The sequence below is a fragment of the Stigmatopora nigra genome, chromosome 7 (genome assembly GCF_051989575.1).
Source record: "Stigmatopora nigra isolate UIUO_SnigA chromosome 7, RoL_Snig_1.1, whole genome shotgun sequence".
NCBI lineage: Eukaryota > Metazoa > Chordata > Actinopteri > Syngnathiformes > Syngnathidae > Stigmatopora > Stigmatopora nigra.
This window is the reverse complement of record NC_135514.1, coordinates 6,558,556-6,574,804: the sequence shown is the minus strand read 5'-3', so window position 1 is coordinate 6,574,804 and position 16,249 is coordinate 6,558,556. Positions and strand designations below refer to the sequence as shown.

Below are 16,249 nucleotides of genomic sequence, written 5' to 3'. Positions count from 1 at the left end.
TATTACTGCACGTAAGGCTGACGCGCTAACCACAGCAGGCTGCCTTTCAAGAGTAAATGGTTTATCATTTTGGATCACATTAACACCCCATCATCACCAACACCCCACTACCATCTGAAAAAACAAGTTCTATTTATCGACATTGATCAGGAAGACAGCTGAATCTTGCATTTTTCACTTTTCAACATTATTTAAATATGAAAAGGAAAATCCTAGCTGCATTTCAGATGCTCTTAATTTTTAATCAACTCCTACTAGTTTGAATGCTTAATGTTGTTAAGGTATAGAAAAAGGAGACGGAAGAAGGGCAAATATGCATTACTTTTAAGACCATTTCTTAACCAACATTTTTTTCTATATTATTCATTATTATTGTACAACCCCAAAGACAGGACATCGTGATATTTTGTGTCATATTAACTAACTTCACTGAAAATGTTAGAAACGAGCAAATTGGGAAAATATTTCTCGCAGTATTTGAATTTGTTAATCTTTGAAAGGCAGGCAAAAAAAGCCAAGGCATTACCTCAAGAGCAGGACAGCATAATCACAGCAGACAATATCAACATTTACAGCCAATAAAATCCACAAATGAAGTACCAAGCAAAGAAAATAAAACACAAACCCAGGATCACGAACAAGACAGCTAGTATGTCCTGGCAGGTTGACTGTAAAATGCTATAATGCAGTAGTAAAAAGATCATGCATCTCACTGTACAAGTAAAAGAAGTCTTTTACTATCAGAGAAGAACTCTACTAAAGACCCCCTTACTCCGTTCTTTCTTGAACTCATTCTCTCTCACTTTTCTGTGTGTCTGTTTTTGTTGGCAAGCTTTAGACCCTGGCAGCTGCCCACTGTGTAAATACACACACATGCATACAGGAGTACGCTCACACCCCCCCACACACACATGCGCTCCTCTGTCTAGGAAAACTGTCATGGAAGCTGAGCACAGCATATTTGGCAGACACGACCTATAATTGATAATATGATATAAATGCTTTCCAGACCAATTGCGAACCCGCCTCAACCTTTAAAAGCATAATTTTCCCTCGGAAATGCAGCCAATAACTTGCACAAGAATAAATGACTGCCTCAAACAAAAACAACAACTGCAACAAAATGAAGGATTGGAGATTTGGCCTACTTCACACTGCTTTCAGGGTATTAGGACAAGCAATCAAAGACCATTGGTATTTGTTCAAGAGTAATGGAGATAACTTAACTTCCTTAAAGTTTGGAAGAAATGACCGCACATAATGAAAACTGTTAGACCACGATGACACAGGATTTTACCACAATTTGGAAGAAATGGGCGTAATAGAGTAAGAAAAAACGTACACAAATAAAACGAGTTATTACGTTGAGTATTTACATGTCATGCTAGTTTGGATAATCTCAAAACCACAGCAGTCTAATGTGCATGCATATTTTCTTACTTTTGTGCATGGAAGTGAGAAAGAAAATATGTAAACGCATTTGGTTTTGCGCTATACTGTACTTCTTTCTTTTAAATATAATGTAATTGTGCAAAGACTCCAATTAATGCCAAGGTAGAAACATTTTGTGATTGCTATTTGGCATAATCTGTCACTGTTGGTATCATGGATAAATGTACAAATCACAGTGATTAGATAAAAAAAAAAGTGATACTGGCAAGTGAAAGAATAGATATTAGTTATAATTAGGGTTCAATTCAATACTCAGCGTGACTACATTAACCCGCAGTGGCACCTGCTGTTTAAAACATGGAATAACATTTAACTACCGTATTTAATCGCATATAAGCCGTTTTTGTCGGACAAAAAATGACAGATGAAACGCTAAACAAAATTTATTTGAACGAATGAAATTCAAGAGTAAAACTTGAAGCATGATTTTTTGGGGACCAATCAAAGCAAATATATCAGGAAAAACATACCTGAGCTGCGTTTTCAGTTCATTGAAACGTGGTCTCTTGCTAGGGTCATACGACCAACACTTTGTCATCAAGCTGTACAGTGTAGGAGGACACTGAGGAGGCATAGCCAGACGTTCGCCATTCTCTATCCTCCCAATGACGTCGTTGTTTTTTACACCTTGGAAAGGCTTGATTCCATACATCAGAATTTCCCACATACAAACACCTACAGAGAGCCAAAAAGAAACCATGACACAATAGTGAATTTGCACAGATAATATTTGAATATGATCAACTATCATTCAAACTTAAATCAATTTCACTTGCAGTAATGTTAGTACTTAATGTGACACTTACCAAACATCCAGACATCGCTGGCTGTAGTAAATCTTCTAAAGTTGATTGACTCAGGAGCCATCCATTTAATGGGTAGCTTACCCTTTGATGCTAGGAAAGTAAAATAACTGTTTAACATAAATATGTTGCCAGTTAGGTATCTTGAAAAAAAACAAAAAAATGGAAGTACTGCTCTAACCTTTGTAGTAAGAACTGTCTTCCATGTACCTTGACAGACCAAAGTCACCCAGCTTCACACAGTCAACAGTAGATACCAGGACGTTCCGTGCTGCTATATCCCTGATAACAAGAAACAGACTTGAACCCAGGTACTATGTAGCAAAAATAATTAAGTCATTGTTATACAGAGGCTGGAAATTGTAATTAAATGTGAAAATCTATTAACAGCAATAACAATTGTAGTTCAAAGTGTTCAGTATGCGCATAGTAAAAATGTACAGAAGTTTCATTCAGTGTAATCCAAGGTACACACTACTAGTTTTTTCCAGGTATAAAGTCACGATGGAAATAATAAATAAAGTCAACACACCTGTGCACAAAGCGTTTGCTCTCCAAGTAGGCCAATGCTGTGCTGAGCTGATGGGAGAACAAGATGAGAGTGGCCAGGTCTAGACTGTACTTTCTCACTTGCAAGAAAGAACGTAACTGGGGAGGGCACAAAAAGCATTAGAGAGGAGCACACTAGACCATTAGAGATCATAATTCTCTTTAATATCTTTCTATATGTAACAATGATCTTACCTCTCCCAGTGTGCACAGCTCCATGATTATCCAGACTGGATTTTCTGTAATGACACCCATCAGCTTCACAATGTGAGGGTGGTCAAACTGACGCATGGTTACTACAGGCGGGATGAGATCGCATTAGAACTTTGAAAGCTTCTAAAGATAAACACTTTCATTGTCTTCACCACACAAACGCTTACATGCTTCTTGGAGAAATTTCTCTCTGACACTGTCTGATGTTGAATTTTTACATGTCTTTACGGCCACAGACAATGCTGGGTTTTCCTGGAGAACAGAGACACATTTAGAACATAAAGACCAGATATACAAAACACTGCTTTAGGCAACCAAACAGTCCCATAATTAAAAGATTGATTCATTTATATTGTTATGGATGTTTGAAGACTGCAAATTAATTAACACTGTTCCTTTCAAATGGATAAAATTAACATACGGGCAGAACGTGTTCTGATTTGTTTGTTGTATAAAAAGAATAAGAGGATCAAACGAGGCTCCTATAATTAATGGCGTATACATGCAATCCAAAGCTAAGGACAATAGGATCTAAGCTAAATAAGAGTAATGCTCATTAGAATTGTTTAGGGATTTGAATTTATTCTCAAATTAGAAAATTGATAGTAAATGTACTCATGGGGCCATTCAAAGTGGAGTCTATCTATATAAAGAGATTTGGATTTAAGCTTATTGAAGTCACCATGCACTGAAAGCTTTTGAACGTGATGTCATACAAAAAAAATCATGTCCTTTTGTTCTTTTCATGTCATTAATCAAACTGAAGTGATATAGCAGCAGGCACTTTTGCATGATAGATACCTCCGCATTCGAGACAACCTGAAAGATGAGCTCTAGCCAACTGCTAACAAATATATTTTCCCATATATTCTCTGTGTGTACTTACTGGGCTGATGTAAACTCCTTGGTGGACATCCCCAAACTGACCTTCACCTATGCAGCGGCCCAGTTCTATACGATCCCGTTGAATTTCATAATCCTGCGCTGAATATACAATATACACATAAACACAAGCACACACAGACAGGTAAAGACAATTAGCCACCAACAAATATTACAAGACCCACACACATTCACTAAGCTTGTCAGAGCACAGCACAAAGAGTTGTCATTTCCATGTATTTATATGAGCACATTATTCGCATAAACCATTGTAGTCTATGCAGGCTGCAATACATTTTGCACTGTAGCATCAGCAAATGTACATTATTTGCTGGTAAGTGTAACAATGGATAAAGTATTGAATGAATGTATCCATCTACTCTGGCAAGCTTGGTAACAATTTGCATGCAACAACAGCTTCAGCAATTCATGCCGAGCATGCCATATAACAAAGTAGGAGTAAGAGTATGATGTAACAAATAATTCTATGAGTTTAACTCAGGGGGAAATACTCGTGCTAAGTTTACGAATGTCAAAGTAACTGATCCATAGTTACTTCATTTGTTTCAAGGAAATTCATTGCAAAATAATAACTGTAACATCCACAAGTTAATTTTTTTTACCAATGTGGCCACAAAGTAACAACAAAAATGTGAAGACAAAGAGGGCTGGGTTTGGACATATTACAGTACGTTCAGATATTAATTTAAAATTGCAGGCAGACGTTAAACGAGGATCACAACAACCACCAAATCAAAAATACCATCACAATATAACTAGTCATATTGTATGTTCAAATCATTACCTTGATCTAGTCCATAGTATTCTGGGGAAATTGGTTTTTGATAGGAGAAAAAACAACTATCCGTGAGTACATTGAACACCATACTAGGAATATTTCTGTAATTTTTGATTTGACAGAAACTACCAGTAAATTAATTTAAAAAAAAAAAGCACTGCCAGGAGTTGCTTTCAAAAGTTAACTTGTCTAAGATTCCTCATAGGCCTTGTGACACCCAACCAATATAAAAATAAAATGTATGTCTATAAATATACAGACACCATGAGTTTTTGGCACTTCCCATTACTGGACAAGATTACTTCATCCGACAAATGGAGATTTCTTCCAACTTTTATTTATTAATTTAAAGGTAAGATTAAGAAGTTATTTACCTGGAGAGCAACAAACAGATAAAAACCTGAAGTTAATCATAGATATTGATCTGGTTCCAATACACCCACATTCAAAAGTTTTGAGACACTTTCTCAAACTATTGAATGGTATAGATTCCCAAAACCTTTGACCACATTTGTACTATACTTTCCATAACTTAATTTATAAATTATTATACATTATATCAGATAGTACTAATAATGAACGGACTACTTACTTGAAGGCATTGTATATGTGTCTTCTTCATCTATGATCTCAGCATAGTCGTCTGTTTCTGTAGAGGCAAAAAGTACAAAAATGATCAATAATGCCCTAAACAATAATGCAAAAATGTTGCGAAAAATAACAGGTGTAACTATAAATTTTAATTAAAGCCCAAATCTTCTAAAATCCAATACATTTTTTTTCATGATTGGACAGATTTACCGGTCCAAAAGAATGCCACCATATCCAACTGGGAGCACATGTGCAACAATTACCATCAAATTAAAGTGCACACTAGTGAAGAGGACACAAAAGAGTGATGTGCGGTGCCTGAGAGGCAGTCACAGAGGAAAAGGGAGGGATGGAAACACTTGTTCTTTCCAGAATGTGTCACAAAAACAGGTTGCGTCATGGAGAAAATGCCATCAGTTACATATGCACAGGAAATAATCTTTAAAAACATGAGGTACAATCAAATGAAGTAGGAATGTAAAAGAAATGACGTTTTACCATCGCCACTATTATGCCCTGTAGAGCCCGCATGTACCAAGAAATGCATAAAAAGAAGAGAGGAGAGAATTTATGAGATTAGAATACATGAGCAGTAAGATACACTATCTTGTTTTGCATAGATTCTACTCTTGTGGTCATTTTCACAATAAGGTATGGTACTGGGAGTTAGTCAGAGGTTCAGAAACTGAAGAAGAAAAAAAACCTGTCAAAGCTAAGTGGCATTGACTAAAGCTCTCCATCCAAACATATGGTGAGAGAGAGAGACTCTTCACTGTGCACACAGTGGAGGCTTTGTAGGGGAGCTGAAGGACACACACTCAACAGTCTATTCAGAACATTAAACTTGGCAGGGGGTTACAGCTATAGAAGATGATGTTTTCTACCTGACACACAAACTGCCCGGGTTCGTACTCCTTCCATCCGTTTTTCCATCCGTCTCTCATGATTTGATACTCTGAAAAATAAAGTTAAAACCTGCCATGTTGAATGGGAATCTGAATATAGTTTTAGGTGTTCTATACGAGATGGGTGGTATCGCATCAAAATTAACATTATTTTTTTAAATGAATACTTATTTTGTAATAAATGATGGCCACATTTTGCACAGAAGCTGTATTTAAATCAAGTGTGGTACACTCGGTGCCATACTTACTTTGGGATGGATGGTAGCGCTCTGTCACCCTCTGCAAAAAAAAAAAAAAAAAAAAAAACTTTGACAGATAGCAGTGCGGGAAAGTTATTTTTAGAAAAATCCAAACACAAGAGGGTTACTCAAAGTGACAGGCATAGCCAGTCAAAAGTTGACTTAATTGTTGGAATGACTGCATTGTTGTATTATATTGATATGATTTAAACATATTGACACAAATTCTGAATTTATCCAAAGACAAGAAAATTACTGCATTGGCAATGATGGAATAGGCATTGTGCCCTACCTTTATGTACTCTAATGATGAAGGAGCGACTCGTTGAGGAGAATAGTCGACAGTAACCATCAATCAAGTCAGCCATGTTTTCTGCTGTTGTCAGCGATACTGTAGTGACTGTGAGAGGCTGCACATCCAGACAGAAAGAAAAACAATCTGACAAGCAGTACAATTTTATAATACACCACAAAAACTAGGTATGTGATATGGAAATGGACTTCCAATCGCACATTGTTTTGCAACACGTTCAGTATTGACATAAACATGAGGATTCACTGGCATGTAATAGAGGTTACATACATAGGGTACACAACAATTCTAATTATTTTTTGCCCCTGTATTAAAACCTCTCATTATGACAAAAACAATCATGCTGTTGTGTGCATGTTTGTATACACAAGTTAAAACATAATGTCACCTCTGGGGCCCCTGCTACGTTGAGCTGCAACATTCCTTTCCTGTCCTTTTCCTCTAAAGGTGAATACTGGATGGATTGAACCTGGTTGAAGTTGGCCAAGTGGGTAGGCTGGAGATGTGAACATGAATAGATCAAAACTAATTGTGACCAAGTATCTTTTGAAACATCAACATTAAAAAGAAAATGCCACCTTTACATTTTAGACAAACCAGTAGAGGACAGTTTTAGCTCAACAGCTGAAAAACTAGCAGTATTAAATTTGCATTGACCTTGAGTTTAACAACATGTAAAGTAGATAGCACACATTAAATATTATTGAATCCAGAATCATGTAAAAGCTGTTGATCATCCTTACCGTTGAGCCCTTGTCTGTGAGGTAGCTGATTCCTTCCTCTGGTCCGATTGCTAACTCAACTGATATTACCCAGCTTGACTGAAAAAACAGAGAGGAAAAAAATACAAAGTATAAAATTTCCATTTTTTTCTATATTTGTGTTTTGTTTTAATCTATAGTATGTATATGTATGTGTGTGTATGTGTGTATATATATATATATGTAACTTTACATTGATATAATGAAAAAAAATAATCTTCTTAAAATACACAGAATTATGTAATGCATTTCTGAATAGTACAGCATATATATATATATATATATATATATATATATATATATATATATATATATATATATATATATATATATATATATATATATATATATATATATATATATATATATATATATATATATATATATATATATATATATATATATATATATATATATATATATATATATATATATATATATATATATATATATATATATATATATATATATATATATATATATATATATAATATATATTACATATATATATATATATATATATATATATAAGCTGTACTATTCAGAAATGCATTACATAATTCAATGTATTTTTAAGAAGATTTTTTTTTCATTATATCAATGTAAAGTTACACAATGAATAAGTACATGGTTGAATAACAGCCCTTTATGAGAAGTAGGACAAATAGAAATCGTTTACCTTGACTTTTTGTTTGGTTCTAGTAAGTCATTAACATAATAGCATTCCAATTTGTAAGCTAAATAAATTCCACCAGACTGACATGATACAACTGGGAAAACTGGGAATGACCTTCACACTTCTGAACAGTGAGCATTTATAAAATGAAAGTTTGCCCTACCCCCAATGCACATTTGAAGCACTCCTTGTCAAAGTGATAAATGGGAGAGATGATTTCAAAAAACTTGTGGATGCTCTGCTCATCGTTGAGGTTGGCAAACTGCTTAAATGTCTGCTGGATATGCTTACGGAGAGTCTTTGCCTGGTAATGAAAATGGTAAAAGAGAGAATTTTGAAGTAAAAATTGCATAATGATTTGAAACCCCTTAAAATACAGTTGACTGCTGCAGACTAGCCACCCAATGCTGCAGCGGTTCTTTTGCCTGACTTTGGTGCAGGCAGCATGTGTTCAATTCCCACTTGGTGGCGGTGTGTTTGAGGGTGCGGATGATTTTCTGTCAGTTTTGGGTGTAGTCCGCCTTTTGCCCGCAGTCAGCTGGGATAGGCTCCAGCACCCGCCTGACAAGGATAAGCGGCACTGAAAACGAATGATGAAGACTAACAAGCGTGAGTTCAAATTTTACCCCTTCATATATTCTATTGCACATATCTCACGAGGAACTGAAGGGGAAATAGAAACTGGAATAGTCTTCAGACAATCTGAAACCATATTGATGGCACGCAATTTCGATAAGTAAACATCTCAACAGAGGCTGTCCTTGTGTGACTAAGAATGTGTTCAGCTTGATCCTAGATAATGCGGTATCCAAACATCAAGTAAAATATCCTTTGTGTCAACATTAATTCAACTAAACAGAACGTTATGTGGATTTGACCAAGGACATTTCTGCTGTGGAACGAAGGGTGTTGATCTTACCTTCAGAGAGTCTAGCAGGCTTTTAGGGAAGAACCTTCTCAAACCAACATCTTTCCTGAAACAAAGAACAATGCCCCAAAAATATTTTCAAATTGACAAGACTATTTAACTAAATATTCATGAATATCAGACAATATCATTAAATAAATTTTACTCTAGTAGTTCATAGTTGGACTTCTTGTCAAGAGCATTTCCTGGCATATCTCTGAAGAACCGCCTGCATAGTTGAGAGATGATAGTAGTTAGAATCAACAGGAACCAAGTAGAAAATATCCATTTCAAGGCGAAAATGGAGTGTTTGTGTCAAACAACACTGTCGTCTCACCTTATTTCTAGACAGCCTAGTTTCAAAGCAACCTCTTGATCCACTTGGTCAGCGATATGTTGCATGTAGTCACTCTTTACCTAATGAAACCAAGTGTGAAAGCACATTGTTCAAATTGGATAGGTCTGTATTAAAGTTTAGGATTTAAGACAGGAGGAAAGGTGTTGTTTTGTGGAGTTTAGACTGAGGAATTTAAAACCCTATACTTTTGTTTATCTAATATTTACTCATTATATTATATTATGATACCGTACCTGATGATAGAGATAGTTGAGCGAGGGTTTGTCTTCTGAGAAATGACTGAGGTAACCTTTGGGGAAATAGCGCATTCGAAGCTCATACCTAAAAATTGAAAAGATAAAGTTAATGACAGTATATCCCTGGCAGACTTTCACAAGGAGAATAAATGACTGCAATACCATGACTCAGGGAAAGGCCTTCCTTCGCAAAATGGTAGCACCTATGTGCTGGGTCATTTTCTGTGTTTTAACATTATTCTCTTTTATTTAAGTTCTAAGAAATTTCATATTTGCAAATTTAGGTTCTTTGAGCAACCATATTTCAGCTTTCTTGAAGCTCAACTGGCAGTGTCGATCAAAATCTAGTCGTACTGCAACTGAAACAAAACAGCAACTACAATGGAGGACAATTGGGTCAAGAGAGTTGCGGATGGGGATGCCCCAAGCATGCAAACTGATGGGAGAGAAAATCATGGCTGAAAGCAAAATGAATAAGAAAACCTTATTCAATAATGAATGTAAAAAAATGTGCCATGAAAAGGAAGATAAAATGAATATGTGGTAAAGCTGAGAGCCAGAGAAAAACAAAGTATGAGGGAGGAAAAAAATGAAGAGTGAGATCAAAGTACAACATGGTGAGCAGCGCGGCCACAGGAGACAGATGGGAAAAAGTAAGCGAAGGGAGATAGAGGGAAGTGTGATACAGTCAGTCTATCCCCTGGGCTACTGCTGCTGCCTCCGTTCTAACAATAGCTCAGCAGAAGCAGCTCCTTTGGGTTTGCAAGAGCTACCCTCTGAGGCACGACTCTTCTGCTTCATGTTGGTAACTATGCGGTATAAAATTCATTCCAACAATGTCTGCAATGCCACTCAGTGAAAGATAATGTCAAACAGGTTTCATCCATGAAAATCAGAGAGGATGTCCATTCATTAGCACCCATACATTGGGCCATTTCTTTAAAACATTTAATTTGGATTTGGATAACTTAAAACAAAGCTTGAATATAAAAGTACTGTAAAGTGTTTTAGGCCTTTGAGACAGTGCTAATCCTCTCAGTATCTCCATTGTATAAAGAGAGGGAAAAAGAGGAAAAAATACCTGAGAGTGTGATTGCGCACTCATCTACCAAGGCCAAACTGTACACAATATTTGGTCCACAATAATGAAATAAAAATATACCTCTGACGGGAAAAACTGGACATTTTTTTGTCATTTGTCAGCCAAAACAACCATTGCGTGTTTTTGAAGCACAATAACAGGACTAGCATGAGTCAGAAAAGGAGAGACACAGTCCATCTAACATCAGTATATTTGACTGACGTTTAGCTCAAAATACAACCCAACTCATTGGCCACACGACATTTGTCATTGGTCATAGCACTCTTGAGGAAAATGTTTAGAGTGAAAGAACAGAATATACTACTTACTGGGTTTCTAGTTGTTCTTTCTGTGTTTAAGTCATTAAAAGTATTTTTTGCTTTAACATACAAAGGAAAAATAAGTTGTGTCTCAGCAAAGTCCATCAAATTCAGTAAAGTACGTCATAGGGGCCTTTTAAATATTTACTAGTATACCCATTAGCCATACTTCTAAAATATTGTGCCCATAAGTCTTACATTTTTTCTCTATGTTGCGAATAGAGAGGTTCACTGCACAGAAGAATTGACTAAAATTGTACCTCCACTCCTCCTGTGGGTGCTGTTTCTCATATTTCTCTCTGACATGACAGACTCCCAAATCTGGATGTAACCAATGTCGTGCGTCTGTGAGCAGATGGGTTAAACGTAGGCCAAGTGAAGTGACACAGCGCAATTTGTGTATTTCGGCTATCTTCTGAATGACTCCCTGTCGAAATATAAAAGAAAAACGTGAGGGGGAGATTGATATGATGACTTCCCGAAAATACCAACTATAACTTACCCTGACATCAGTGGCATCTCCATGTCTGATGTTACTCGCCCAGGTGCTTGGTTCACTATTTGTCTCAAAGTAGTGGAAGATCTTAAGAACCCTGTCCATAGAACCTGGAGTCCGCTCAAGACCACTAGAAGATCCACTGGTACCAATACCAGTACCACCAGAAACCCCAGAGCGGGATTTCACTCCACACCCAGCTGTTGTGGAGTGATTGAGATTGGGCTCCAAGTAGGAAGACGTTGCCATGCCTGAGTCAGATGTTCTTACTGGGACTAGCCGGCCGTCATATTCTGTCGGAAAAGGAGAAGAAATGTAAAGACAACATCTGATGAAACTTTATTCAAATATAAACATCTGGACGTGCTGCATTGTTAACCTCAGGTATAAAGTAAAGTATAAAGTTGGACCCTCCAATGCATATGCGATTTTAGAAATCAGAAACGCTCGTGATACATAAATCAACAAAAGATTGGCGAATCAATTAAACCTAAAAGAAATATGACAGGAACCTTGTGACATAATCCAATTACTGAAAAAACAGTGCTTGGTAGAGTTTCACCTGCCTGGATGACTGAGATCACCATCAAAGAAGACTCCTGGTAATATTGACAATTTATGCTCACTGCCTGTAGTTCACGTTTTTAAAAAACATAAAAAACTGTTTATTTAAACGGATAGTTTGGAGTTAAAGAGGAAAAAGAGATCAAATCCCCTAATTTAAAATATGAATAACGTTTAATTATTAGGTGTGGTTATCCACAGCAGACCTTAATGTAACTGGAGGTTGAAGGTAATGTTTCATGCAATAAATTCTAATGAGTTTGCACCTCTGACAAAATGCCAGACGCAAATATCCTGATCCATTACATAGTAGTAGTTGTACTAGTATAGTCCTAGAGGTAGGCATATGCGTTTGGAAAAGAACCCAAACATATAGAACAAACACTGGGCGACTACATGTGTGTGTTATATAAGCTATGAGATGGCACGTCAGCAAATGAGTCAACAGCAACTCGGAAAAAACACTGACACAAGGTCCTTTTAGAGAGACCTAATAGACACACAGTTCAACATACATAAATCAGGTGATTTTAAGTAAATGAATTCTTAACCACGAGGAAACACTTCTTTCCAAAAACTAAGACAGAGTTGGTGTGTTTCATGAGTAAAGGGCGCGCTGTGTTTTTTTTTTTAAAGCATTTCCTTTGCTAACACCCGCGCCACAGGTAAGGTGGCACTTCAAACATTGCTTTGACAGCTCGATGGGCTCGGAGGACATAATAGAAAGAAAGGTCGAGCACATTCTGGTGCTCAAAGACCTCTCCAAACATCTTAGGAAGGAAGTAGAAAAAATACTGTTGGGCTTCACATTTTGTAATTCTCTGAAAGGAAGATTCAAGGATAAGCCACTTCAACAAACTATATTTTATTATGTGTATTTTTTTTAAATTTCTTTTCGTTGTAATTTTAACGTTTGCATATAGTATATATGTTCGTCACTGGAGGGCCACAACAATACACTGAATTCTCAGCATCCTTCGGCAAGAGAAGTGCAATCAAATCCGATATTTCAATCTTGTAAACTCTATCCACACTATATGTACATATTCTCTGCTAGTCAAGCATGCATATATACTCAAGAAAAGAAAGTTATGTGTGTATCAATTCACTGAAGCACAAAAAAATCCCATGATTTGTAAAGCCATTAAATCTTTCCTTCAACATCAACAGCAATTCACTTCACAGGTTTATAAACCTTAACATGTCAGTCCATTGCAAACTGGTGCAAAACAAGCATCCGGCCTTTGTTTAAACATGCAATCAACTCTCTCTTTTCAGATTGTATTAGTATCTTAGTATCTACCACTGTAGTTGAAATTTACAGTGTAGCAAACCAGTTCAATCCTATGCTGGTTTTAAAGTAGACTATACATACTTGATCATTACTTGTAGTACATCTTATTAAAATTCTATTGAAGTTGCCATGTTTCGTCGGTCAGTGTAGTGCATACCGTTACATCATCAAGGGGAACAGGGGTAAGTAGCTATCAAAAGAGGTATTGTTGTTTTAATTTTGTGCTAATTCATAGAGTAGTCAACTCATTAGTTAAATATTTACCTGCATAATAGGATTGGCTAAGGTATTTATCAGCTTTATGGCTTTTTGTTCAGAGCACTAAAACATCCCAAACAGTTGTGAACAAATAGAAAATGAAGCTTTGAACAATTTTTGTCACCTGCGTGTAACTGAGACCTCGTGTACCTTTATAATCAGAGCAGAAGGCTTGCAAAACCAGCTGTATAACAGGGATTTCGGGCAAAGAAACCAAATGCAGACAGAAGGGGGGCAGTCCAGTGTCAGTGCAACTGTCCCATTTTCTCTGTAGGGGTTCCACTGACTGACAGTAAGCCCAGTAAACCTCCAAGGGCTAAAGAGTTGAGATTTGGCCTATAACTGCAGCAGCAAGGCGGTTTCTCTTATCTAGTCATTTCTATCTGGGTTACTAGCACAATCCTGGGGGAGCCTCTTCTTGGCCTTGATGTATTTTATAAACCACCATCAATGTTATTTCTAAGCAGTTGGCCGTTCCTCTGTTTCCTCTTGAGCTTTCTCTCTCAATCCTGCATCCTGTCCTACCCTTTTTAACTGTGACCCCCAATGCCCTGAGAAATCATCCTTTGCCACCCACAATTTTTAGTTCCTTCCTTTATATCTAAATTTAATCCTCCAGTTGTAATAGACCACCTTGCTTCCTCCTTCCTCCGGCTCACATTTCTCTTCTTTCCTCTTAAAGCTACTCAGTTATCCCTGCAAAGGATGTATTCTTCCATAAATAATAAACATTCAAATTAAACATAACTATAAGATTGAATATAACTAACTACTGGTACTACAACTATTTATATAGCCAGTGTCTATGTAATTGTCCATGTGCCAGCCTAAATAAATAAATCCAAGATACCAAACACACTGGATAACAACTCAATTCCCTCCCTAGTCAATCTTAGTTTTCAACCAATAATAGCTGTGATAAAGGTGCCTGGGAAATTTGGCCCCCAGCTGCACAAAACGACTAAACAGAAAATGCTTGTTATCATTGGAGTCTGAAAGGTTTACTTTCAAAATCGGTTAGAGCCAACTGTTGTGCTGCACAAAGAAAAATAAACATTTAAGTCATGTGATACAATATAAAAGGTTAGTCTCTCCAGTTGGGATTTTATGGACAAAATGTTAATCAAATTTGTTTAGCACTCTCAACAGGTATCAGTGTTTCACATGAGCCCAAACTCCTGGCTCCAACTAATTCAAATAAATATATACTGCATGATAGTGAGATGCATTTTGAACAATTTAATATAATACTTTAGTGGCAATTATGACCACTTTGAGCAGTCAACAGGAATTGAATTACCACTAGAGTTGGTACACAGTCATATGGTCTGTATACATTGAGCTTCAACACTACAGTACAACGTGATATTTGACGTTATCAACATTACTTTCACTTTATGTGAACCATAGGTCGGCGAGTGAACTTCAGTACATACTTGGTAAACCATGTTGTGCATAGATGCACACCCCTTTGCTCCAGCAGAGTGGGATGCAGCCATTGCTATCCATTTTTTATTCAGGAAGCGTTGTTCCAATCCTGGCCACAACACCAAAATGAAATTGCAAGGCAGCAATATCAGCATAAAGTCATAGGCAGGGTGGTGCTTTCAGCACTTGACAACTACTAAATGACTCATCTTTTTAAAAGATTTGTGTGTGAAAAAAATGCAACCAAGAAAAATAAAAGTAGGAATCCAAAGATCTTTGTGTTTCTCTCATTCTTGAGAGAAGAAGAACTTCTGAGATGCAACAGGATTTTTGACAAAACTGTCAAATGTGTGGTGTGTCATACTGGTGAAGCAGGTAAATCAGCTTTGGATCCAGTAGCAAAAATCAAATGGTCAGGCGCAAGACATGCTTCATGTAGCGAAACATATTTTGGCATATCACCAGGTGCGACACATTATTATCGTTAACCTGGAAAACTCCATCCTGATTTAAAAAGATCCTTGTATAAAAAACAACAACAACATTAACAAAGCCTAAACAGATTGCTTTCATGAGGTCTTAGGGCTCCCACATTTCAGACTCTGATCTTCATGTAGCTGCCACTTATCCATATAATCAATCCTTTAAGTGAATTCCAATGAGTTCAGGTTCCAAGCAGTCATAAATAAAAAGAATCCAGGATCAAGGCATCCATGTTAGAATACACTGATAGTCTTCTTTAGGGTCCATAACAGGTAGCTGGTTTTGTGCTGCCTTTTCAATGTGTTATCGAAAGCAGACAGTTGGGGGATGGAGAAAAGAGAACTGCCATTGGAAAAAAAAACTGAAAGTAGAGCAAATAAAAAGCCGAGTACAACGAGGTAAAAGTAGTACACTGTGGCTGACTTCAGGATAAGCAGGAAAGAAAACAGACACCGAACATAATCTTGATCGAGATCGGACAGATGAGGCGAAGCAAAACTAAGGTGAAAGCAACCAATCCGGAATAAAAGAGTATCCAAATGTAAAAGGAGTGTAATGAAGGGAAGTGATTTGGGAAGTCTGTTTCCAAGTCAAGCGCTGTTCTGTAGCAGCTGAAATCCCAACATCACCTCACAGGCTGC

At 36.8% G+C, this 16,249-nt stretch overlaps 1 protein-coding gene across 6 annotated transcripts in view; it reads right to left on the bottom strand.

Moving 5' to 3' along the window:
- The window catches only part of LOC144198850 (focal adhesion kinase 1-like), a 29,528-nt gene extending 13,279 nt beyond the window's left edge, over positions 1-16,249 (bottom strand). The window contains exons 1-23 of one of the 6 annotated variants that reach the window (XM_077720020.1): positions 15,134-16,249; positions 11,588-11,874; positions 11,346-11,512; positions 9,682-9,769; positions 9,428-9,507; positions 9,257-9,319; positions 9,103-9,157; positions 8,347-8,487; positions 7,490-7,567; positions 7,135-7,242; positions 6,726-6,843; positions 6,443-6,473; positions 6,174-6,244; positions 5,788-5,805; positions 5,291-5,347; positions 4,705-4,725; positions 3,904-4,001; positions 3,185-3,269; positions 3,000-3,100; positions 2,788-2,903; positions 2,437-2,537; positions 2,259-2,348; positions 1,923-2,127 (exon numbers count right to left, since the gene is read on the bottom strand). In XM_077720020.1, coding sequence (XP_077576146.1) covers positions 1,923-2,127; positions 2,259-2,348; positions 2,437-2,537; positions 2,788-2,903; positions 3,000-3,100; positions 3,185-3,269; positions 3,904-4,001; positions 4,705-4,725; positions 5,291-5,347; positions 5,788-5,805; positions 6,174-6,244; positions 6,443-6,473; positions 6,726-6,843; positions 7,135-7,242; positions 7,490-7,567; positions 8,347-8,487; positions 9,103-9,157; positions 9,257-9,319; positions 9,428-9,507; positions 9,682-9,769; positions 11,346-11,512; positions 11,588-11,874; positions 15,134-15,206 — 2,252 coding nt within the window. In that variant the 5' untranslated portion in view covers positions 15,207-16,249. Of the gene's footprint in view, positions 1-1,922; positions 2,128-2,258; positions 2,349-2,436; positions 2,538-2,787; positions 2,904-2,999; positions 3,101-3,184; positions 3,270-3,903; positions 4,002-4,704; positions 4,726-5,290; positions 5,348-5,499; positions 5,539-5,787; positions 5,806-6,173; positions 6,245-6,442; positions 6,474-6,725; positions 6,844-7,134; positions 7,243-7,489; positions 7,568-8,346; positions 8,488-9,102; positions 9,158-9,256; positions 9,320-9,427; positions 9,508-9,681; positions 9,770-11,345; positions 11,513-11,587; positions 11,875-15,133 lie in introns of those variants that run through there. The other 5 variants (XM_077720022.1, XM_077720021.1, XM_077720023.1 and 2 more) reach the window with 5 other exon arrangements.